General features: G+C 43.4%; 6 protein-coding genes across 6 annotated transcripts; 2 read left to right on the forward strand and 4 right to left on the reverse strand.

The window, feature by feature from the left end:
* On the forward strand, nt 1-4862 carry EAF01_007327 (uncharacterized protein; the record flags this gene model as incomplete). The annotated part of the gene is made up of 3 exons (XM_038915582.1): nt 1-154; nt 261-4432; nt 4482-4862. The coding sequence occupies 3 exons, from the start codon at nt 1-3 to the stop codon at nt 4860-4862; spliced, it is 4707 nt and encodes a 1568-aa protein (XP_038769220.1).
* Nucleotides 4863-5186: 324 nt separating this feature from the next.
* On the reverse strand, nt 5187-7510 carry EAF01_007328 (uncharacterized protein). The gene is made up of 3 exons (XM_038915583.1): nt 7154-7510; nt 5885-7098; nt 5187-5828 (listed from the first exon to the last, which is right to left on the reverse strand). Exons 1-3 carry the CDS (start codon nt 7234-7236, stop codon nt 5425-5427), a joined length of 1701 nt encoding a protein of 566 aa, XP_038769221.1. The 5' UTR covers nt 7237-7510; the 3' UTR covers nt 5187-5424.
* Nucleotides 7511-12166: 4656 nt separating this feature from the next.
* EAF01_007329 (uncharacterized protein) lies at nt 12167-13726 on the reverse strand (the record flags this gene model as incomplete). Its single annotated transcript, XM_038915584.1, has 2 exons — nt 12167-13411; nt 13646-13726. The coding sequence occupies 2 exons, from the start codon at nt 13724-13726 to the stop codon at nt 12167-12169; spliced, it is 1326 nt and encodes a 441-aa protein (XP_038769222.1).
* Nucleotides 13727-15289: 1563 nt separating this feature from the next.
* EAF01_007330 (uncharacterized protein) lies at nt 15290-17293 on the forward strand (the record flags this gene model as incomplete). The annotated part of the gene is made up of 3 exons (XM_038915585.1): nt 15290-15675; nt 15727-16088; nt 16137-17293. 3 exons carry the CDS (start codon nt 15290-15292, stop codon nt 17291-17293), a joined length of 1905 nt encoding a protein of 634 aa, XP_038769223.1.
* A 714-nt stretch (nt 17294-18007) lies between these two features.
* EAF01_007331 (uncharacterized protein) lies at nt 18008-20260 on the reverse strand (the record flags this gene model as incomplete). The annotated part of the gene is made up of 4 exons (XM_038915586.1): nt 18008-18168; nt 18230-19814; nt 19865-20176; nt 20228-20260. 4 exons carry the CDS (start codon nt 20258-20260, stop codon nt 18008-18010), a joined length of 2091 nt encoding a protein of 696 aa, XP_038769224.1.
* Nucleotides 20261-20937: 677 nt separating this feature from the next.
* Nucleotides 20938-23881, reverse strand: EAF01_007332 (uncharacterized protein; the record flags this gene model as incomplete). Its single annotated transcript, XM_038915587.1, has 2 exons — nt 20938-23515; nt 23571-23881. 2 exons carry the CDS (start codon nt 23879-23881, stop codon nt 20938-20940), a joined length of 2889 nt encoding a protein of 962 aa, XP_038769225.1.
* Between the last annotated feature and the right edge of the window lie 175 nt (nt 23882-24056).

Raw genomic sequence — 24056 nt, forward strand, 5'->3', positions numbered from 1 at the left:
ATGTCGAATACCGAAGGAGAGCCCGATGTCAATGATTTCTTGCAGCGTATCAAAGAATTGGGCAATAAACGGGACCAAGAAGACGAAGACCGCACAAGAAAGTTAGAAGAAGAGATCTTGCAAGGGAGAAAAGAAAGACAAGCTCGTAGAGCTGGTAATTGATTTCTATTTAAACTTTCTCTTTAGAGACATTGTTCCGCCCGTCGCCATGCTATAATACGATAGGTCAGAAATGTACTTTTTGCTAATGTTTACTTCAGAAAGGGCATTATCCATCTCACCTACGAAGTCCTCTCCTATGAGTACACCTAGAAGACCCATATCAGGCATAATTTCAAATTCAGACGACCAATCTTCTGAGTCTCGGCGCGGGAGTGTTGTTGACAACGACGTAGACGAAATGGCCTTAAATTCAGTGCCGGATTTAAGGCGGACCTCTCAGTTTAGAGATTCACCGTCAAATGCTATGCCCTCAAGAAATTCACCTTTATCATGGGCTCGCAGACCAGAACCTTCCGATAAACCGCGAAGTCGACCTTTATCCATGGTTGCTACAGATAGGGTAATGGTATCGAGCACAACTACACCGACCCCTGAGAATGCTACGTCTGCCGATGATAATACTCCTTCTCGTGAACAAATTGCGCAATCACTAGCATCCAAAGATCCAGCTTGGTTTAGGCAAACCGCTGATCGAGGCGTTAATTCACCAGCTTACAGAACGAATCAGGTGGAAGACGAAGAAAGAGCAATACACGGGTCAATTCAGATGCCAGGAATGACTCGTAACAATTCTACGCCAGACAAGACACCGAACGAGGTCAAGGATTATTCTTCAACACCTACAAGGCCTCCAGCAAGGAATAGTATTTCATATGGAAGCGGCTCTAGAATGTTATTTCAAAGCAACCCGGGTGTTGGCATGGGATCACCAATTCCAGTGACTGACGCCCAGAGGTTGGATCCACCTGCTGCTGATAGTTTGTCGGATACTCGAGGCCTAGCAATGTCACCTTCGCAGGGTCGCATATCGCCCGATAGACTAGACCGACCCAATTCTCCAACCAAAGGAATGGGTGGATTTGTCCAAAGTGCGATGATGAAACGATCGGAGAGTATGAACAAGCGGTGGTCGGTTGCTTCACCATCATTAGATCGGAAGAATTCGTCTTTTGATCCTACTGCGGATAATCAATCCAATTCTCCCTCAAGGCCTGCATCAAGACCTACCTCAAGCCATGGTGAACTCCACCGCCCAGGCACAGCAAGCTCTATGAGAAGCAATGTAACAAATTCTACCATGAATGAGAATTCCAACTTCATGAGACCATCTTTGGCAACAGCTAGATCTTACAACCCGGCCGAAGCTAAAGAGGTAGATAGTGGGAATCAATCGCCTCCAGCAGATGATAGTTTGCCTGTCAGCCCTACAAAAACCGCGGACTCGAGACGATGGAGTCCTACCAAATCTAGTTGGCTTGAGAGCGCGTTAAACAAACCTGAATCACCGAAACCCAAAGCCACACCACCGCCTCAACAACCATCGTGGATGTCAGAAATCAACAGAGCAAAACAGAAAGGCAGTGTCGACTTGGGTAGAAGTCAGACCGTGAAGCACGAAGTAAATATTGGTGGGCTAATGAGATCCCCTCCTCCTGGCGCATTGACAACTCCTTCAAGTATTCGAGGCTTCCCAACAGCATTTTCTCCTGGCACTACACCACAGCGAAACATCGAGAGCATGATCAATCAGGATAGCAAGAGCGCCGCTGGAAATACAAAAGCCGAAAGACCATTGACACCCTCCACTTCCACTCCTATTTCTGATACCATACCAAAACTCAATCCAAATTTTACATCCACCCCATCTGGAACACCCAAAGCCAATTTGAATTCACCTGCTAGTTCCGTGAAACCCAAGCCCACAACTCCTCCAAAGAACGATTTCCGCTCTGTTTTGAAATCACGCCAGGTACCTGCTGATGAAAAGCCCAAAGAAGAGCCAGAATTTAAGAATGTCTTTGGTCAACTACGGAGGACGAAAACTCAAAGTTACATTGCTCCGGATATGCTCAAGGACAATATCACACGTGGCAAGGCAGGTCTCAACCTTACTGGAGGACCCGTAAAAACTGAACGTAAAGATGAATTCAAAGATGCCATATTGAAAAAGAAAGAGGATTTCAAGAAAGTACAAGCTGAGGGAAATGGAGTTTCGAGATCTGCCAGTAGCGAAAGACGGGAGAATGTGGTACCTGAAGCGTTGCGGAGAAGAAACACCCTTGGAAGAAACGGTTCCGTTTCTAATATTGCATCGACCTGGGAGTCTAGTTCACCACAGCGGAATGCTTCTGCCAATCCCACTCCAAACTTAGTCAAGGAAACCAGTGCCCCAGCACGCATGCAAGAAAAGAATGCAATTGGAGGTAAGCTTGCTGGACGTTTTAATCCTGGTCTCGCAGATTTACTTGCCAGGGGCCCGCCTTCACTTGCTAGTGAAACCTCAAGATCTTCAAGTGCCTCGTTATCTCAACGTACAATCAGTATGAGCACTTCGACAACTAATCCCGAATCGAGCGAGAATGGACCACAACTCACACATATGACTAAGGGGCGTGCCCGTGGACCAAGACGAAAGGCGCCATCTACAACCGCACCAACCCAAACTTCATCAGCACCAGAAGCCGAAGAAAGAGCAGAAGAAAATGCTCCCGTCACATCCCCTACCAAGTCTTTCGCTGTGTCTGAGCAACTTTCATCGCCTGCTACAAGCCCAATAAAGCAGACAATTTCAGCCTTGAACACAGAACAGGTGCCAGAAACCACTCCGGTTTCTCAGCCTTCATCACCACGGAAGCTAGATATGAGAAGGCGATCTCTTTTTCTACAAGAAGCACCAAAGAATAAGGATACACCATCGTTGGAAGCCCCTAAACCACTTTCTTCCGTCAAAATTGCTAATTTCCCCGAGAACACGGTAAAGGCACACCACAACAAGCTCGATGCAATAGTCTTGCCAGATCCACCAAAGCCAGAGCCCCTAGCGCCTGCCAAATCTCCATCGCCAACCAAAATTTATGAAGATCGTACATTCAATGAACCTGTGTCGCCAGAGACTGCAAAGCTTCGTCCTGCTCCGTTATCCCCAAGAAAAGCAAATTCGTTAAAATCTTCACCGCAATTCTCACCTCGTTCTGATCAGCCACCACCACTCAGTCCATCGAGATCAGTCAAGCATACTGCAGCATTATGGGGTCGATCCACTGCAGAACCACCTGCTCGTATACCTTCTCCAATACAATTACCAACCTACGAAGATGAGAAGGCTGCTTTAGTAGGCGCAGGTTTGCGACCTGGAAGTCCATTAAAACGGAACAAGTCTCATGAAGACGAGAAAATAAAACTAGCAGGTGTAGGTTTACCGCCTATTAGTCCGTTGAAGCGAAATAAGTCTATTGATCTAGGACTACGAATGGGACCAAAATCTACAAAAGAGCCAACACCCGCGCGCGCTCTTCCCATCCCTCCAACCAAAACACTAACATCACCAGTAATGAGCCCAGGTCTTCGTTCACCCAGCATGGCCTACTCCCCAGTACCTCAAGCATCTGAAGCGTCCCAGCTTCTCGCCGATTTCTTCGGTGAAGAACCCAAGCCAACCCCAACTTACTCAGTCGATACAGCAAGCATTTTAATGGCACGACAAGACACCATTTCAACGATACGGACATTGCAATCCAGCCTGTTTTATTTGTTTGGGGATGGAAAGAGGCAGTCTGTTCCTACTCATCAAGAGCGTGTTCTTTTTGAGCGTGAGATGTACTTATGCCCCCATACATTTATCAATGCGAATGGTAGAAAAGCGACAGAAGTATACTGGTGGATTGGAGATGAAGTTTCTGAACGAGTTGTTACCGGCGCCGAGATATTTGCTCAGAGAGAAGCCAAAGGTTTTGGTGGTCATTTTGTAACATTGAGACAAGGCAAAGAAACTCCAGAGTTTTACCAAGCTCTAGGTGGTATCATCATTATCAGGAGAGGATCTTCTAACAAGTATGATTCCCTCGCACCTCATATTCTCTGCGCAAGACAACAATATGGAATGTTGGTATTCGACGAGGTTGATTACTCTCCTTCAGTCTTATGCTCCGGGTTTCCATATCTTATATCCTCACCATCAGGTAAGACATATCTATGGAAGGGACGAGGTAGTACCGCTGAAGAGCATGGTTGTGCTAGACTCCTCGGAATGGAAATATCAATGACTGGTGATATCGAAGAAATTGAGGATGGCGATGAACCTTCGTCATTCTTGAGAGCGTTCGAGAATTGTAAACAAATTCCACAATCAGCTGATCACTGGAAACTTAAGCCAGCCTATAATAAATATTCCGCTCGTTTGTTCTGTGCTACCGCTACAGGCAAAGAACAAGTATGTTCTTGTTTTCTTCATTGCATAGCCTCTCACTGACAAATCCCAGATCATCGAAATAAACCCTTTCTCCCAAGCCGACCTCTCTCCAACTGGTATTTATATTCTTGATGCCTTTTTCGAAATCTACATTGTCATCGGCGCCAAAGCTCAGTCCCAATATGGCCCCTTCCACACCGCACTTCAATTCGTACAGGAATATGGGATTCTTTCAGCGGGCATGGAAGATCGTCCTTTTGTACCTGTTTCAACAGTAGTCATTGAAGGGATCCCGAAAGATTTGAAAAGTGTGTTTAGGAAGTGGAGTGAGGGAAGAGCCCCAACTATTACTGTACAGCCGAGCGTGAAACAAGGGGGAACTGATTTGAAGAGAGTGAGAAGTTTGAGGGTTGTGCCGTTGACAGCGGCGTTGGAGGCTACGAGGGGGTAGACGACTATGGGAATATTCGTGTATTATCTACTGCTTTTTAAGGGGTAGCTCGCTTGGGATGAGTGAATTGCTTGGTGCTTGTATTTTTTAATTTGCTAGACTTAAAATTCGACGTAACTTTGGTAGTGGACGGAAACACGCGTGCATGGGGGAATGGATTGGAGGAGTATATTTCTTGCGGGCGTTTGTTTCCTCTCTTTGTAAGATACATTATTTGATACGTGCGCATACTCCATGGAGTACACTTTTGGGAGGAGAGGGTGATTTTGAGGCTTTACATACAGATAGTGTAATTGTAAGAATTCAATATATCTTCTATTTATTTACGTTTAGGTTTTTGTTTTTCTTTAGGTGAGAGGTTAGTAGTGAGGAGCTTGGGTTTGTGTCTGTGTCTGTGTTTGTGTATATTCATTTTCATGAAGGTATTTGAGGAGGAGAACTAGGTGTGCATGCGTGGGTATGTTGTGATAAAACGAAAAACACATCTACAAGGCGCCTTCCTATCTCTACAAATGTAAGTATTGCGTCTCTTGATAGACTTTCATCGTCTCTTCGGATATAATTAGGGCCAATAAACTCCCAAAAAGGGATTTCCGTCAGCCATTTCAAATGATTTAATATCTTCCAAATCAGTTGGTAGCCAACTGAAGTCCTCCAGATTCGAGAAGTTGTCTCCAGGTGTGCATTGAGGAGGTTGTATTGTCGGGGTTTCAGAGAGTAGTTTCCATTCCCATTGCATATCCTTGTTCAGGACAAGATTTACCACCTCACTCATCTGAATGAGTTTTTCTGAAACCGGATATACTCCTATTGGTCGATAGATCAGTTTCTGTTCAAGATTCCAGAAACCTCGGACGAGGTTGATTGTTGATGAGCTGTCCCACATCCCCTCCTTTCTTGGACACCGCAGTAGAAGTTCCAGTGCTTGGCGTCGAGTTGCTTCATTGGGTGACTTCATGCAAGAGACTAGTCAGAAAGTGGAATTAGCATTTGGTTACAATATTGCAGATGAAGCAACTTACAATATAAAGGAGCAATCAACCCCAGATCAGTTGAGAAAGTGAATGCAGGTCTTCCAGCTTTAGCATCTTCCTCGGCAGCGTTAATTAAAGATCTCGCCAGACTGACGATGATCTGAAATTCCAAATCGAACACAGCGAACTTTTTGGGATCATTGACGTAGTTCTTGATGATTCGAGGGTCGTCTAGATCTAGTTCGGTGACCCTAGCCATAATATGCACAGTTGCATAATGTACTTTGCACAGTGCAGCACCCCTCAATTGTTTACTGTCAAAAGTATGACTCTGGTTTTGCATGAAGTTCTCAAATGAGACTCTCCAAGCGTCCAATTGCGTACGGGATTTTACATATAAATCCATCGCTATTTTTGGTTGACAGGCGGAAGGAAGGTTACCATCCCATAAGTAACCCCCTCGGAAAAGGCTATCGGATGCGTGGAGGAGACTTCTTCTTGCTGCATCCAGGTTTTTGAATTCTCTCGGTATTATATTTTCTCGAGTACTGATAGTCGATATTACTGTCGCGAAAGCCATACGTTCTGGAACTTCTCTAGTATCGATGTACAGAATAGCTTGTATGCAAAGTCTCATAAACATAGGTACAATGTTTTCTTCTATCAGATCCTCGTCTTGAGAATTGTTTCGTAGTCGCGAATTCTGTAGAATCTTTAGGCCGCTCTGCAAATGCATCACTGCGCTTGAGAAATGGCCCCGTAAAGAATCAAAGCAAACGAAAAGGATACAAGCCATTAAAGCCGTGAGAGGTTTCTGTTTGCCTGCCGCTAATGATCGTCTGAGGTGCGAAATGGCCTTTGTATATTGACTTGTAGCGAACCCAAATCCTGATCTTGCAGCATCGCATTTCGTTGCAAGATCCAATCTTCGGTTTGAGAAATCTTCGTGGAGAGTCCCAAGTCCTATGATAGCATGCCGGAGAGATGGGTCCACAGAGCTTGCTTGCAATATGAGGTGGTTCCAGAACGAGGGATCAAAATATCCACTGAGCTCTGTTGCTGTATTGGAAACAAAGTATTGAAAACCTCGCCGTTCATTTACAGTACCAGGTAAGAATGTAGGTACTCGCTGGATGCCTGACGATGTATGTATCTCCGGGCTCAACCTCTTTAGGTCTGTGGAATACCCATCACATTTTCGTCCAGTGGAAACACATCTTTCACACGAAGGCTTGGCTTCATCGCACTTGACTCGACGTATCCTGGATTATGTCAATGGGAATCATTCCTTGACAGAACAACATTTCGAATCCATACTTGCAAGTTTGGCAGCCTGTCTTCACTTTGGGTCCACATCTCCTAGATCGAGGTAATATTTGATCGGGGGTTCCAATAGGCATTATTTCTTCAAAACTTTCGAAAACTTTCCGGGGGATCCAATCGTAATGTCAATGATGGCGTGAATGAATAAGCAAGTAGATACGATGCAGCCTCTCATATGAAAGTAGAAAAGGCTTGGAATGGAAAGCTAAGTCCCTACCTATGTCAATATATACATATATAGAGCACTGCCCATTACATGGCAATCTGACATGCTCCCCTTTCTTGATCCTCAGCCTTGTGTGATGTGGAGGGTGCATGAGGTGGTGCATATGGAATTCCACCAATCTGTAGGCGTTCTTCCCTTGCCTGAGACTTTTCGAATCCAGAAATCCCTTGACATTGTGAGATTTAAGTTAACTTGTACATCCTCTTTGCTTGGCCTTCGGAAATAGCCTCGCCTGAGCTACAAGGCTAACACCATGAAAGATGCGAGCGTACCAATGAAACATGATTATATAATATCTTACTACATCACGCTCCATTCTTCACCGCCTCAATTCAGCTATCTTAAGTATCAAAACTCCACATTTGGCGTCGACTTTTATGTCAAAGAATGGGATTCATTGTACAGATTCATACTTCAATTGATGCTCCACGCGCTCCTCTTCTAATACAGTCAGATCCTACAGTTTAAGCATAATCAAGTCCTTAGCCGAACGGCGCAGAACTCAGAATTGATTATATTTAATGCTGTCCATGAATGGTATAGATAACCCAGATGATTGATTAATAAATGAAGAAGGCTCAGGTCTAATCTTACAGTTGTGCCCTTACAGATCTCTCTACGCATCATGAGATCGATTGATTTCATCCTTGAAAGAGTGAGAGCCAAAAAGAGAGAACCAACCAGGATGAAAATCACATGTCAAAAGTGCAAAAGTTGAATCTCAGAAACGACACCTGAGTGATTCGAACACTCGCTCCCGAAGGAAATGCCTGACTCTATTTACACAGTAGCAGGGCATCGCGTTAACCACTCCGCCAAAGTGCCAACTCTATATACATCTCACTGCTCAAATGTGTATAAGTTGTATGCAAAAGACAGTGGGGATTTGAGGGCATCAGGTTTGGTTGAGCGGGTGTGGTGGAGCTCGCAATATTCAGAACCCGCCTGGATCCACCCACATAGCGCGGCTATATGCATATAGGATTTCCATCTCTTAACATCAGTGGCAAGCGTTAGGATAGCTTCAATGTTAAGGCCCAACAGCGCCAACAGCGCCAAAAACGTCCAGAGGATCTGGTTTATCTCATCTTGTATATGAGCCTCAACCTGCGACTTGCAACAAATCGTGAGGGCATGTAGCTTTGATCAAGTGATGATCAGCCTCCCCTGATCCTTCACCATGTAATAACCCACGGCTACCTTCTCGAACTAGCAGATCTAGCATGAAATAGATTCTGTTCAAGATCATCGACAGGATGCCCTGAGTGGCAGCTCGACTCACATTCACCACATCGCCATAAACCCAACTCTAGATTATTTGGTTCGAAGAGATCTTAACAACAGACAGATACCATGACGATTGAGCATTCCATGGATTCGTTCATTGCTTCCTGCACTAGTGATAATCATGTTGGCTTACAGCATAAATATAATGCGTTAGATTCTATACATATTGCGACTTGTTACACGGTCAGAGATTTTACCCTATGCTGCTTGCAATCATTGAAACCTCGCTTCCTACCACACCTTCCTTCTCTCCTGGGCCCTACAAGAAGCTACTAAATCATGTCAATTATCCATTCCTTATCTTTTCTCCCTGATGGGAGGAGAAGGAAATCGATTATGTGACTAAATTCTAATGAAAAACGCCTTGATCTAAGGTCGATCTAACGTCATCACAGGAATATCTAAACTCTCCTCTGCCTTTCTTCCCCTTTATCCTCTATGATCAGCTTGTTACCTACCAAACCCTGTCAATTTTCCTTTTCTTCTTATTTCCTCTCCTCACTACGGAGTAAAGGACTCCTTCCCCCCGGATCAAGAAGAGGAGAGGAGAGCAATTTAATAAGCTAGAACTTACTTACAGATACATCATGCGTAAGTAGCTCTCAAACGCCAAAGGCAGAAGTCTAGCAGGGAAAACTTATAGCGAAGACATACCTGGTATCTTCGTCAGAAATAGACATTAAGTTCGTTATTTTGGAAAGCCAACAACTGCCTTCTGGTCATTTGAATTTTATGAAGGTAAATGAGTAGGCATAATTCATTTCGACAAGTCCTTCTTCACAATACTTGAAGTCGTATGTGTGGCTGGCCTTTGGGCATTTATCATTATCTTCACGATTTGGCAAGCTTGAATCTTTGACAGCTATCTTTTTCAACGTCCCTATCGCCGACATGTAAAAATCTCAGAGTTGAACTCAATTGGTATTCTAACAATAATACCATAATCCAATTTTCACAAGTGAATTTATTTTATAACACTGAAGACAACACTAATCATGTTTAGCCCTTCGCTCCTAACCGGAAACATTATCTTTGATGATATACTACATCTAGGCTCCCCCTTCCCTCCCCGTAGCTCTTTCCTACCCAGCCCAAGTCCCGCTTGCTACAAGTATTATCCCGCCCCACCTACCATTCCCCACCCCGGTCAGCACGATCTTATTATATATTCTCAAAAATCCACGTCGGTAACAACAATAACACAACATCTTTGATGGTCTAACGGTCATGATTTCCGCTTGTCAATAACATTGCAAGTCGCGGGAGACCGGGGTTCGACTCCCCGTCAGAGAGTTCAGTATCGAATTCCTTGATTCTCATGTTTCAAATTCACCTTTTGGCAATTTTTTGCACGTTTATATCATTGTTGTTATTGTCCATTTTTTGGTGGTTGGATTTTCTGGCATTTTTTTGCTTAGCCGAGTCGCCTGGCACGTGATATCCCATCTCGGCGGGTTTGATCACCTCCTCAATATTCATGAATAGTTTTATAGAAATTAATGACGAATGAAGAATTGTGTTTGATAATTATAATGTCCAATAGAGGATCAGCTTCTTCTCCCCCTCCCCTCAAGGATATTTAAGTATATTTTCATATTCACCGAAGTGAGGTTACATCCTTGGAGTGTTTTACTGATATCAATGGTCAAACTTCCTATTCGTTCGATAGAGACATACATACATACATTCTTATCTACGTTTTTCTAGAGTCTGCGAGGAATTGAATATGTGAGTGATATCTTTTCCCCAAGAGATTCTGACAAGATGGATGTTCTCTTGCCAGTATTGTACTTAGATCTCGGGAATCTCTACACTCGCGGATTCGGATTAGAATAACGGAAAGTCTGTATGGATATTCTCGTGTGCTTGATTTGGTAGTTCCGCAAAGAGTGAATCATTCAAATCATATATACACACACAACAATCAATCTTTGACTGCAGACGAAAATATGCCAAATCTCCACATATTTCCGAGTATTCTCTTCATAATCTCATCATTATGTCTCTCATCAAAATCAGAGTATTCTATATGTAGTACTCCAATGCCCTTTAAAACAGTATCAGCAAATAATCAAATCACATCAGATATTGTTTGCCGAATATAGAAATACTATCAGCACATTTGAAACCGGTAAATTTAGATAAAGTGCGTATCATACCCTCCCAGGTCTCTCAAAAGGGAGATGCCTCAATTTTATGCTAGATGGCCTTTTCGATTTTCTCCCTATATTCAATATCTCAAAATATGTACAAGCTGGAGGGATAATAATGAATACAAGTCAGTCCGTGAAATCACATCAAGCTAGCTGTGCGACAATGAAGCTTAAAGTAGGTAGTGACTTGACTTGAAGCATGCACAGTGTTTAACGGCCGCTCCGTTGTTGTTATAAAAGATAATCAAGCTCAGTGCGTAGTTATGGGCTAGTTTCCGGGGTTGATTAGGATCTATATATAGCGGTTACTGTTGTTACTGTTGTTAGGCATAATATTCATCAACTGGCTCTAGGAGCGCGGGGATGTTATTGTGTCAAATCGAATTCTATCATTCTCGTCTCATTGACCGCTAGGTGGCAGAAGGTTTAAACGCTTCATTGCTCAAGCATCACACTCTGAGATATTGAAAATCGACAAAGGTTGTCTGGAAAGTAAGAGGGCTCCCTTTGTGTGCACCATAGAACGAGCAAGAAAATCTAGAAAGCCGACGGAGCGATTCCCAAGTTTCCTGAGCGCTGATAAGATGAAAGGTAAGTCATCTGAAATATCAGCATTAAAGAAAAGACTCAGTATTCACCAAAAAACTCTTGCTTCTTCTCGCAACATCAAGATACTCAAAACACACATCAGCATCTCCCACATCATCATACCAAATGCCGCCCACAACAAAACAAATGTCAAACATCAGCACCACACCAGCATACCAAAAGTTCGTAATAAACCCCCATGTATTCATCTATGAAAATAGCTACCTAGGTATGTACACCTATAATAAGAAATCCCTCACTATCTAGCTGCAAGCAGCAGAAATAACCATTACATTCTCTGTATCCTATGAGCCTCTCTCTGTCTCCAGGTAAGAAAGATACATCATGTATATCCTCCTAGAACCTGCAGGAATTTTCGCACTATTGTATTTTGTAATTTCGTCGTAAGTGGAGGGATAAAAGCGGAAATTCGTTCTGCCGATACATATGTAACAAGTGTAATATGTATAAATGGTCGAAGTATCTTCGCTCCAACGCCTATGTTTTCGTAAATTCATAAAGTCGTGTGAACATTCAGTCCATGAATCTCACACACACTCTCTCTATCGATCCGTCTATCAAATCCTTTGTCAATGAAACTTTTGTGCAACAAGTAAAAATCCACAAAAGAAAATATAATCTTACAAACCGTCGAAGTCCTTGCATTCCCAATTTCAGTCCGCAGACATCATCAATTATCCTTCATCACTCATCTCTCATTCCCCAATATCTCAAACAGAGTCAACATTAACATCAACCCCACAAACAATACTCCATATTTTTCTCATTCTCCCTCTCATACACAACCCCCTCAAACTCTGGTATTCTCCAACCCACAATATCGCGTTCCATCATATTCATATACGCTCTATACGCACCCAAACTCATGTATTCATGACAACCTGGACATTCGAAATCCTTCTCTCCCCTTCCCTCCCCATTATTATCGCAAACATGAACTCTGCTCAAGAAATCCGGATCTTGTGGCACAAACACTCCTTGTCTATAATTGAAAACTCGACGAGAAAAGGAAGGTTCTGTCATCATGTCTTCTCTTGACAAGATAGAAACACTCTCAATACCATTATTCTCCCAATCGCAACTAATCTGCGGACGTCCTCGAACCTTTCTCAACTCAGGTCTCTTACCAATGGGCGCAAAAACAATTTTGAGAGTTTCCAGCTCCCTCAATTTTAAATCCGAAGGTTTAGAACGATGATTCCAATCGCCCCAGAGAAGACGAAGTTCGATTGGTGAATCAATAAGTGAAGAATCGATTGCAAGATGTTTAACATCACTCAATGGATGACGAGCGGCCGAATCATTAGCACCAAAAATCGCCTTGGTAGTCATGAAATTACTAGTATAAGGACTCGCATATTCAGAAGTTGTAGGTCGTCGAACATAAACAGTGTCAACATCGAGATCTACGTAAATTCTAGCTCCAAATGCTGAGGATGGAAGAGACAGCTGTTTGAAAAGAGCGAGGAGTTCATCGCGCGCTTCGCCGCAGGTAGAGAGAAGTGCAGGAATGGGACTAAGTGAAACGAGTGACTCTATTGAGTGGTCATAGGTGAGGTGTACAATGCGGGGGTGCCTGGCAGCAAGTTTCCAGATTTTGACGCGCAGTTCTTTAGGGAGGTAGGGAAAGAGGCTGAAGGTTGTCAGGGTTGAAGAGCGGAGGAACATTCTTGGGAGGGTTTCTGGCAAGGGCCAAGATAATTGTTGAAGTTCTAGGAGTGGAGTTCCAGGAGGTGGTGATTCAAGAAATGGTGATTCAAAAATTGGAGGTGTCAAAGGTGAAGTATCAATGGAGTCGACTGTTGAAGCATAGATCGATTCATTGCCCATGACATTAGCTGCCGAAGCATAGATTGATTCTCTACCCATGGTGAAGTTTAAATAATCATGATAATCATCAGTGAGCGGAGGTGTTGCTGGTGATATGATGAAGTTCGAGCCATCATTCGGTGGTGGAGGATTTGTTGTTTGCTTTCGCTAGAATAATTATTAGAAATGTTTGTGGTTTGTAGGATGCAGGAATTGATGGTAGTAATACAGGTTTGGACCACAACATCGACAATCTTGATATGATTCCTGCTTTGATTGACAATCACTGCTGCTGTAATTTTGGAAGACCTGGCCTAGATTCGCAAGGATATGAAGCACCCGAGCATTGTCTGGTGGTACCTTTGGAGGGGAAGAAGGGGGAAAGGGGTGGAAGAAACTTACAACAGACAACTTTTGGAGGTTCTGTAAGATTCCTCTCTTGATCGACTTTGGACTAAGTGAATAAAGTATTTCACCTGCCATTGTAGGAGTTGTAACGTTGAAACCTTTGCGGCTTTCTGCTGTAGATATTCGAATTCTTGTTGTTGAAATTTATGTGAAGAAGACAGATCGGAAAAAGATTTTTGCAAAACCTGATATGTGAAATTGCTTGCAGTATTCACTCTCGAGGCGCGTCTGGTTTGTTTGGTTTGAAAGAGATCAGATCGTGTTACCCACATGTCCTCGAACTTGGTATGAAAAGTGAATCTGATGTTTTTGATAATTGGGATGAGAACTAACTATCAAGGTGTGTATCTTCTACTGTCCTTGCGCGGTGCCATGTTATGAAGATGCTGTACTTCTCCGAGGAGGATACTTACTTGAAGATGATGACAACAGAACTCTCTAGTATGATTGTTCTAAACAAAAGGACAAACAAGAAATGGCATAGCCCCCACGCTTTTTTGACCTTCGAGCATATTCGAGATCATAACTCCCGTAAATGGTAGCATGATAGAACAGATTGATATGGCAACAATGAAGATGGTTCATGATGTGTACACAATGCAACATAATATTTCTATATGGTCTTCATCTTCACATGCCAAAGCATATGATGGAGCTGCCAAAGATGAATTTGATATAAAATATTGTGACCTGCCTTAAAAAGCTTGTCATCGCCTCGGAAAAACATGATTCCAGCTACATTCCGAGGTGATCTCAAAGAAAAGAACTTTCAATTGATTAAACAACGACATTCAAGACAACGAGTACAAGAAAGGAAGATTGCCTAAATCATGAATCTAACAAGTACATATATAGCTCTGTTCCATTGCAACTACAATGCAGTATAAAGAACAAACATGAAGGCAATTCGCAATCAAGAACTGCCTTGATCTCCAAGTGCTTCTATGTTTATCTACATAGGTATGTAGGTTAAGATCTTCTCAAACTACTGAACTTCAGATGATAGCCGTCTGCATATGAGTCAGGCTCATGAGTAGAGAGAGAGAGAGAGAGAGAGAGAGAGAGAGAGAGAGAGAGAGGGGTAGCGATCAACCAGGGAGTCATATTCACCAATAGAGATCGACGCCGTTGACCCTGTGATCTTGCAATATCCTCATACTGTACGATGAAGATATACATAGACACCCCTCAAATGCTGGAACATACCTAAGCCCGCGTTACTAGAAAGATGAATATCATTGTAGATGAGAGAATGTGACCATAGAAAATGCAGATGTTTACTTGACTCTATTTTCCATCCCATCTATTTTTGAGATTTTTTCCATGATTACCTCGATGTAATGTGATGAATGTGATATTCCTGTAAGACTAATAATAAAGGTTACAATAGATAGTCCTACGTGTAACATGCAAGCTCAAACTTCAAAAACGAACAAGGACAAGGATTATTTGTCACCCCATAATTAAACCTCAAACACCCCAACATCGTCATTCTGCCTAGGAATTATTACTATCAAATAATGCACAGCACAGCACAGCACAGTACAACATCCATATTCCTTAAAATATCTTTACCCTCAATCGAGGGCATATCTATATTCATTCCTCACACATAGATCCCATTTCTTTGGATATGCGATGGCAGCCCAACATCGAGGAGAAGATCCATTGAACATCGAAATCAGTAACATCAATGCCGATCTCCCACCCCTCTCGGCACTATTCATGATATATTTTGATATCAAGGCTGGCTATACAATTGGATGGAAACGTTCATTACCAGGCATCGAATTAGATGGAGTGGTCGAATATAGGAGTCTGCCATCGGGATTACACACAGTGGAGGAGGATCTTATATACTTCACCCATGATAATTATGCAGGACTCAGCGCATTCGTCAATGCGCCTGCGGACAAAACTTCGAGGAATGCGAGGATGATTGCTGTAGGTATCATGGTACCTTTGAGTTACGGAAGATTGGGTAGGAGTTGGAAGCATGCTGAGAGCTTGAAGGATCTCGCAAGGTATGACTACGCGACCAATTGATGTGTGTTACTTGCTGACGCTCTTTTCAGTGAGCTTATACTTGACGAGAGCAAGACGGAGCGACTTGAGGTATTTTGGGAAAGTCACAAAGGCGATGATCTGGGCAAAAGTAGAGACACCGACTCACTACTTGAGTCTCCGTCAAGTGCTAGATACAAAGCTCGGAATACACCACCGAAAGCAAAAGGTCACAATAGAGAACGCTCAGCTTCCGATGGCACAGCTTTAATACCCCCTGGACACACATTGTCGGTATATCACCCTGCTTGGAGTTTGCCAAGACTATTGGACACATTTGGCCCTTTGATATTCCCAATACATAGAGCTGCACTTTTACGGAGGAGGATTTTGATCAGTGCGCATGCGCCTGTACATGAGACATGCGATTTTGGTTAGAAAGCCTTTTTATGACATTCTTGAATAAACTAATATCAAACAGTGTATGACATATCCATTCTATCAAATATCCCACTTGCAGTCAGCGATCTACTAGAACCAACTGCCCCACCACAAAAACTTCGACCCCTTTTCTCAATCGGTGTCCACGATATACCCCTCCTCGAAGATGACCTCAAAGCTTCAAAACGAAGAGCCGCTTCCGAAGATACCGTTCAGACTGAAGGACGCGATGAACCTGGCTGTGGTTGGATAGCCTGTACAACCGACAGTATTCTTGCTACCAAAACCCATCTCTACGATGTTCTAATAACCATGCCACCACCCCACGCCTCCACCTCCACCGCAAAAGTCTGGCCCAAAATCGAATTATCGCCTGGCGGCATCGAACTAAAAGCCACTCAACGCGATCTGTGCCGCTACAAAGCCCTCCGATGGGGTCTATCCCGAACCCCTCAGCCCGCCTCCCCAGACATAAGCACCTCGCGCCGCGCATCCACCACCTCCTACCTCGAGCAATTTCCCTCCCCCACCACCCTTGACACCTCTACTGCTACTATTCCTCCCCGAGACGATCCCAATCTCGATATCACTGACACAGACTCTATCATTGAGCCCGTTTCCTGGGCTGCGCTCGCATATTCCGGATTCATATGGTGGGCTTCAGCGGGCGAACAACGTCTCCACTCCCAAGAAGAATGGGAAGCTGATTCGGCACTTCTATCCTCTCCTCATACACCAAATCCGTTCCCCACTCCGTTAGGTTTTAATGCGAGCGGGATGATGATGGCGGAAACGGAAATGGGAATCATTGCCTATTTTCATCGTTTGACTACGCAGATCCTTACGTGCTTGAGTGATATTATTGATGCGAGTGATTCGGATGATGAACGCGAAGATGACCGAATGCATTCACATAGTTCTTCGGCGCCATTAATCAACAGAGGAAATCGTAACAATTCTAGTGGTAGCGGTAGAGGAGGAGACGCAACGGACAATTCCTCTTTAGAAGAGGAAGAAGAAGAAGGAGATGGAATGAGCTGTGTATATATCAGCAGTGCAGATATGGAACGCATGGGTCTCGATGTATGGAGCGCAGGCGATTATATGTTTGTGGAGGGAATCGTGAAAGAATATTTTGGGAGAAGGGCAAAGATTGAAGGGAGGGGAGTGGATATTTGTGGTGTGAGGATCTGTTAGGGGGGTTGTGAGCTGGAGATACTTTGGATTGGGATGGTAAAGTTTTCATGGTTGTTGTACTTCACTTACATCGCCTTCTATTCTGTTCTGTTCGTCTTTATATAGGAAGAAGAAAAGGGCCGCCAAGATGGGATTCGGAATCGGCGTGTATGAGTTTGGAGTCTTGAACCCCTATCTGGATCTGCATTTAATACTGGTGTTGGTAAGTAAGGAAAGGAGAAAATGGAAAGGATTGAATCACGCGTCGAAATATTCATGTTGACAAATATCAATCGTGTCACTTTCATCTTATGCTTCACGTCATTTGCAATTCGTAAACAGTAGCTGTCGGATTTACATATAGGAGCGTATAAATAATAAATGATGTGATTGGAATGAACATGAGAAAATTAAACGCATTCAGTCTTTCATAATCGAAATTTCCAATTCATTGCATTGCATTGCATTTCTGTTTTGCTCTGCTCTACTCTACTCCAAGCAAAGCTACAGCCGCACATAACAAGCTATGTGTATAACATACAACGCCAACCCAAAATGCTCATCACGCCTATTTTGTACAAGTACACACGACAAAGTATCCCCCAATAAAGAAAAAATCCCAAAATCCCAAACACCCAAGAGATTCAGTTAGATAAAACGTAAAAGAGTAAGTATTGAAAATCCGCCTCAGAATGAATTCATGATATGAATTTAGAAGTAGACGAGCGTGATTCATTATTCCCCATCAGTATCTGTATCTGTATCCGTTTCACTCTGTTCATCAACTTCTTCTTCCGTATTGCTATCCTCATCACTCGAGTCTCGAGTTATTGGCTTCTTCTTTTTGGGTGGTGGGACACCGGTTTTCATGGCTTGCATCTGTCCTGCTAGAGAATCTATTATAAAATTTGTTAGTACGAGCTCAAATTAAAAATGATATTTTTGGATTTAACATACCTTCATCCGGTTCACTAATATCATCCTCTGCGTCGATTTCCATAGCCTTACTTGCATCTTCTACGACAAGTGTAGCTTCAAGTTTGGTATCAAATCCAACATATGAATCACAGATGAGATGCATAACAAAGGTGTAACTTCCGGGCTGTGGGGGAGCTTGGAATTGTGCCTTAAGCGTTTGCATGTTGAAAGTAGGTTTTCCACTCTCATCAAATATGGGTTTGTCGAAGGCAAAGAATGTGAAAGGTGGTACAGCAATCTTGCCTTGCTTGCTATCGGTGAGGAAAACGTGCCATTTAGGCGAGTGGTCACGTGTAAAGTAGGGGGCGAATGCCAGAGGTGGGAAGACCTGTTTAGTTTCGGCCTTTCCACCCTTGGCAGACTTCTTCGCGCGACCAAGGATGGCATCAAGATCATCCTCGTCTGGGTCAATATCTTCCAAATCGAGTTCATTAACCTTAGGAACGTTCTCACTTCCAGGAGGAATAAATCGCCCTTTGACAACAAAGGATACTAATGAGCTAGGGGTGATAAACTTTTCGCCTGTAACCTTGAAGAATGCCTTCTCAACCTGTAAATGAGGAAGTTGCTTTGCAGTAGACATGGCGGTTTTGTATTGAGCTTCTGTCAGAAGCCCATTTCCAACACTCAACTTCTTGCGGTATGCGTTTGGTAGTGCCATATATTGTTGAAGGGTCAAATGAGTTTTAGAGTCGCCTTCAATTGCCTTTGCTATAGCTGGGGTAATATATGGTAATTGAAGAAGAGGCGAGGCATTTGGTGGTAAAGCTTGAACGATGTTTTGAGCAGTCGCATATGATGCCAGAATAGGGCCGGTGGTTGTGAAAGCGAGAGTGATAGCTGTAAATGCATTGTTGAGGTCATGAGCAATAGGAGCAACTTCGTATTTTGCCTTGTTGAGTTCAGCGTCTTCAAGTTCAGTTCGGCCCAAGTATGCCCATAGTAATGCAAGGGCCTTTCGTCGAGCACCGCCATCTAAATCCTCTAGCTTTGTTTTGTCCTTGGCTGATAAGCCAGCTGCAGCAGTGATTCCATCTCCTTCTGCGAGAACTCTTGACTCCAATTTGCCGAGTCCCGAATCAGCTTTGTGGCCTTTCAAGATTTTCTTGTATTCAACACCACTGCTCAAAGCACCAACAATTCCGCCCTCGGTAATGCTCTCTTGATATTCTTGGAACAAGTTGTTGGCACTTTCAATCAAGACCTTCTCTTTTGACATGCGCTGGGTGCCATACCACCAGGTTCCGACAAGGTAAGGAAGTAAAACTCCCAAAAGAAGCGCATAGACAAGTACAACATATTTTCCGTTTCCTTCAGAGACGATCCAGGTGGGCAAAGCAATTCCGATGCTAAAGCTCTGTTTGCCATCGGGATGTCCAAATTGTATATAGTTGTTTCGGATCTCCTCATCAGTAAGCGCCTTGTATGCCTTTGTAAGCTCTACGAAGTAATCGTTCAATGATTCGATTGTTTGGTTCTTAGCTGGGTCGGGTCTAATCTTATCAGGGTGAAATTTCAACGAAAGTCGTTTGTAGTGTGATTTGATTTCCTTTTCAGTAGCGGACTGTTGCAAGATTAGCCAATATAAAAAAGACACATTTAAAGCCAAATTACCTCTTTGATATTCAAGATATCATATGGATTCCAGATTTTTGCTACAGTTCTGGCTGTGACTTGAAATTGGTATACCATAAGAGCTACTATCGCCCACCCCACAACCATGGCAATCATGCGTTTTATCTTTCTCTGTTTTCTTCTCTGTGCCCTCCTTTGACTGTCGATTAGGTCCGCATGTTCTGGCTTGTAATCCGTCTTTATTCGGGGCGCCGTGGCGCCTGGATCTGATCTAGGTCTTAAAACGTCCCAAGTCAAAGCTGTAGATATGATTCCAACCAGTGTACCGACGAAGATAGGGAAAAATTGCCCCTATAGACTGTTAGCTGCCCTTCTTGTATTTTATGCGCAAAAGTTACATACCTGTTCATCATAGGAATAATCCGTTCCACTCATCTTGAAATTCTTTTTTTGGCCCTCGAGACCTTTCTTTTAAAGTGGATTTGCACGCAAATTAAAAATTTAATTCAATTCTCCCCTCCAAATGTTGTTTGCGACAATGTATCTAGCGAAGGAAGGACATGAAAGAAATTTATAAGTTGATTGTTCTTCGAAAAGAAGATGTGTTATCATACGTTTCAACCTTTTGGCCCTCGAGCTTTTGAGATGTGGCTCGAACTTCAGTCATCACCGTAGAAAGAGAGGCTAGCTACTATTGGTATAGTTTGAAGCTCCCCACCAATCGAAACTGTGAAAACAAACTTTAAATTCAGGTGAAATCTGGACAGAGAAGGATATCGAAGAAAGGATTTATAAAGGATTTATTTATACATTCCAGATGTAGCCCTCAATAAAACAATAGTATGAGCTGCATGAAATGTAAAATCTGGATTGTTTATCATGTTTTGAGCTCTTTATATTAATGAATATTTACAATAAGCCTATTCCGTTCTTAATCACCTTGGCTTCAATCTATAGTCTTCCCAGAAGTTCGACACCGACAGCACCGTCAGCATCATCATATATCTAGCTTTCCCAGCAAGAACTCCCGTATGCCAGACAACCCATCTTATGGCGCCTAGCAATGCAAACCGAATTTTATCCCCACCCAAATACTTATCTTGATATCATATCTATCCTTTCTTAGCAAAAACATAGCACACTTTACATCTTACATCCTCTAGAACTGAAAGTAAGACGTCGTCATCTAGTGACTGTTTCACGTCGTTTACCTCTGTAGCAATCGGATCGGTCGATTTAACATGGAACATCGATGTATCGATGTGTCTATACTCCATTAACGCTTGCATCTTCTTTCCTTTCTTGGATCGTCTTCCTTCAATGGCTTCAAGAGCAATCTTTTGCTGGGCCTCCACATTTGCTTTGGTTGCTGTCACCAATGAACAAGCTGGATTGATAGGGAATTCATCATCTTCGTCCTCTTCATCCCCTTCACTGGCGCTGATATTTTTACTGGGTTCCGGCATCTCAGATGATGATACAACTGGCTCCTCGTGACCAACTCCTCCACAATCGCAACCCAAGAGCTCGTGAGTTTGACATTGCGCATTTATATCTAATCTGAAGAGATCTCGTAACTCGTCGGCTGAGAAACTTGCTTCATTCTTCTTGCCATCCATGACACTGTCGGCGAGTCCCATCTTAGTAACTTGTCGCTGATATATTTTCTCATCCATGCCTCCTGACATTAGAAACCTGTATATCTTGACTGGAAGCTTTTGCCCGTCGCGATGGATTCGTGCCATGGCTTGAAGGTCAGTAGCAGGATTCCAGTCAACGTCAAACAATACAAGGCGTGATGCTCCAATCAAGTTTATACCAGCACCGCCGGATTTAGCCGAAAGGAGAAAGGCAAAATATTTCGATGCAGGTGTCTTGTTGAACGTATTTACTAGATCTTGTCGTTTTCCCTGAGGAGTGCTACCATCGAGGCGTAGAAAAGGTAAGTTCAATGACGAAAGGTGTGACATCAGCAGGTCGAGAGTAGAAGTGTAGTTAGAGACAAGAACTATCTTTTCGGTAGTTGATTTCGAAAGCCGTAGGAGCATACGATTTAAAACTCTGAATTTACTGCTTGCCACAACTGGATTTTTCTTGAGAATCTTGGGAGGTATGCTTTCTAAAAGCTGAGCAACGTTTGAATTGCTCGGAGTATCTGTATCACTCTTTTTAACAAGGAGGCTCGGAGCGTTGCAGACTTTCTTGAGCATAGTGATAAGCTGTAGAGAGGCCTCTGAGCTGCCAAGGACTCTACCAAAGATCGGAGAGGCCAGAACATGCTGATACACTTCAGCCTGAGCTTGAGTAGGCTTGCAGAATAATACATATTCGGTCTTTGGTTTCAAGTATTTTGCAAGTATGCTGGCATTGCGACGCAATATGAACAACTTTGTCAGCTCGGCCAACTCCTCTTCTCGAGCCGTTCCCTTCTCCAGGTCGCTCTCTGTAGCACCTGGCTGTCTGCTTTTCAAGATTGGGGCTTCGAAACATTTTTTGAAAGTATTATAGCCATTGAGAAGACCGGGATTGACAAAGTCCACCATTGTAAAGAACTCCGATAAATCATTCTGTATGGGTGTTCCAGATAAAATGACTCGCCTCTCGGTATTCAAATTTTTGATTGCCTGCGCCGATTTGTTCGCAGCAGTCTTTAAGCGATGCCCTTCATCAGCTACGACTATATCTATTCCGCCTCCTTTCTTTAACTCTTCCTGTACTGTGCGTAGCTTTTCGTACCCGATGATCATGACGCTGTAGCTCTTGCCGTGAGTGAAATCAGTCAGTCGAATATTTTTGGATCCATCTGCAACAAAAACGCCTATTCTTTCATTGCCGAGCCACTTGTTGAATTCTGCTTTCCAATTGGAGATAAGAGTCACAGGACAGACAATCAAGGCCTTCTTTATGACGCCCCCCTCATGTGGATGCTCTGGATTTTGCTTCAATAACGTCCATAACAGCGCGATTGTCTGTAGTGTCTTTCCCAGACCCATCTCATCAGCTAAAATTGCACCCTGTCCATTGAAGGAACGGTAGCCCATAACGCACTCGTACAAAAATTTGACTCCCTCCTTTTGATGATCACGTAAATGGCGACCCAAGAAGGGATCGACGACAACATCTACAACTTGCTTGCCTTTCGCAACATGCTTAGGATTTGGCCGTTGCATTACAATCGCCCCTGGTGCAGAGGGATCATGCCGGGGAGTGGGCTCACCACTTTTATTCTGTGGCATGATTGTCGTTGCTAGAAGAGGATTCTTGAATTGGGATTTGACTGCATCACTTTTCGATGTAGAGGCATAGAAGCTTTTGGCGGGGATTGCCGAGCTTAAGCCACTATCCTTTCTCTTCCCAAGTGTGCTCGTAGAATTGTTTTTCGATATATTTGATAGGCTTGGATGAGGCGAAGGTCGTGCGGCTGGACTGCTATGACTGTCTGCTATAGAAGATTTACCACCATTATTTAAAAAGTGTCGGCCAGAAAGAAAATCTGCTTTTGTAATCGCTGCATCAATCTCAACATCCTTTCCTCCTATGCTCAATGTGCTGCCGGGTAATAAAGGCTCATTATACATGCAGCGGCCCATATCTCTGCCATCAATATTTTGAAGTCGGGCGTACCCTCCGGTAACTGCGAGTACACCATCCCCATCCCAGGTCTTATGCTTCTTCATCGTCAATTTGCGCCTGTGAAACTCATTAATATGATTCAGAGCAGAAGGGGGGGGGGGCGAATACTCACCACAACACCAAATAGTATCCGTCAATACTAGTTGGATTTTTAGATGCAGTAGGGGCCTGAGTTGCTTCGACAGGATTCCTTACAACCAGCAAAGGTTTTCGAGGCGCATTGGCAGCCGAAGATGCGATCGGAGCGTTAATCTTTGGAGCCTCTTCAACATCGTGAATAAGAAGCCGTCTCTTCTTCGCCACCGGTTTGGTCAAAATTTCTTCCTCAGAATCTGATACGACCTGGACATCTGAGAACTCATCGACCGGCTTGATAGGTTTCGGCACACTCTTCAAAAGTGGAGGCCGGAATGGTTTGAACATCTTATTTTAACATTTGTTGAAAGCAGGGCAAATACCGAGACGCGGTGGCCATAAGTTTCGTGTCTTGTCGCGTAAATCTTTATACGCGCCTACACGTGACATTGACTAAACTGATCACTTCATCCAGCAATGGTGTATGGGCATCCACTTGATCAATGGTAACAATGTCAGATTA

Source organism: Botrytis porri, assembly GCF_014898465.1.
Source record: "Botrytis porri strain MUCL 3234 chromosome Unknown BPOR_009, whole genome shotgun sequence".
NCBI classification, from domain to species: Eukaryota; Fungi; Ascomycota; class Leotiomycetes; order Helotiales; family Sclerotiniaceae; genus Botrytis; species Botrytis porri.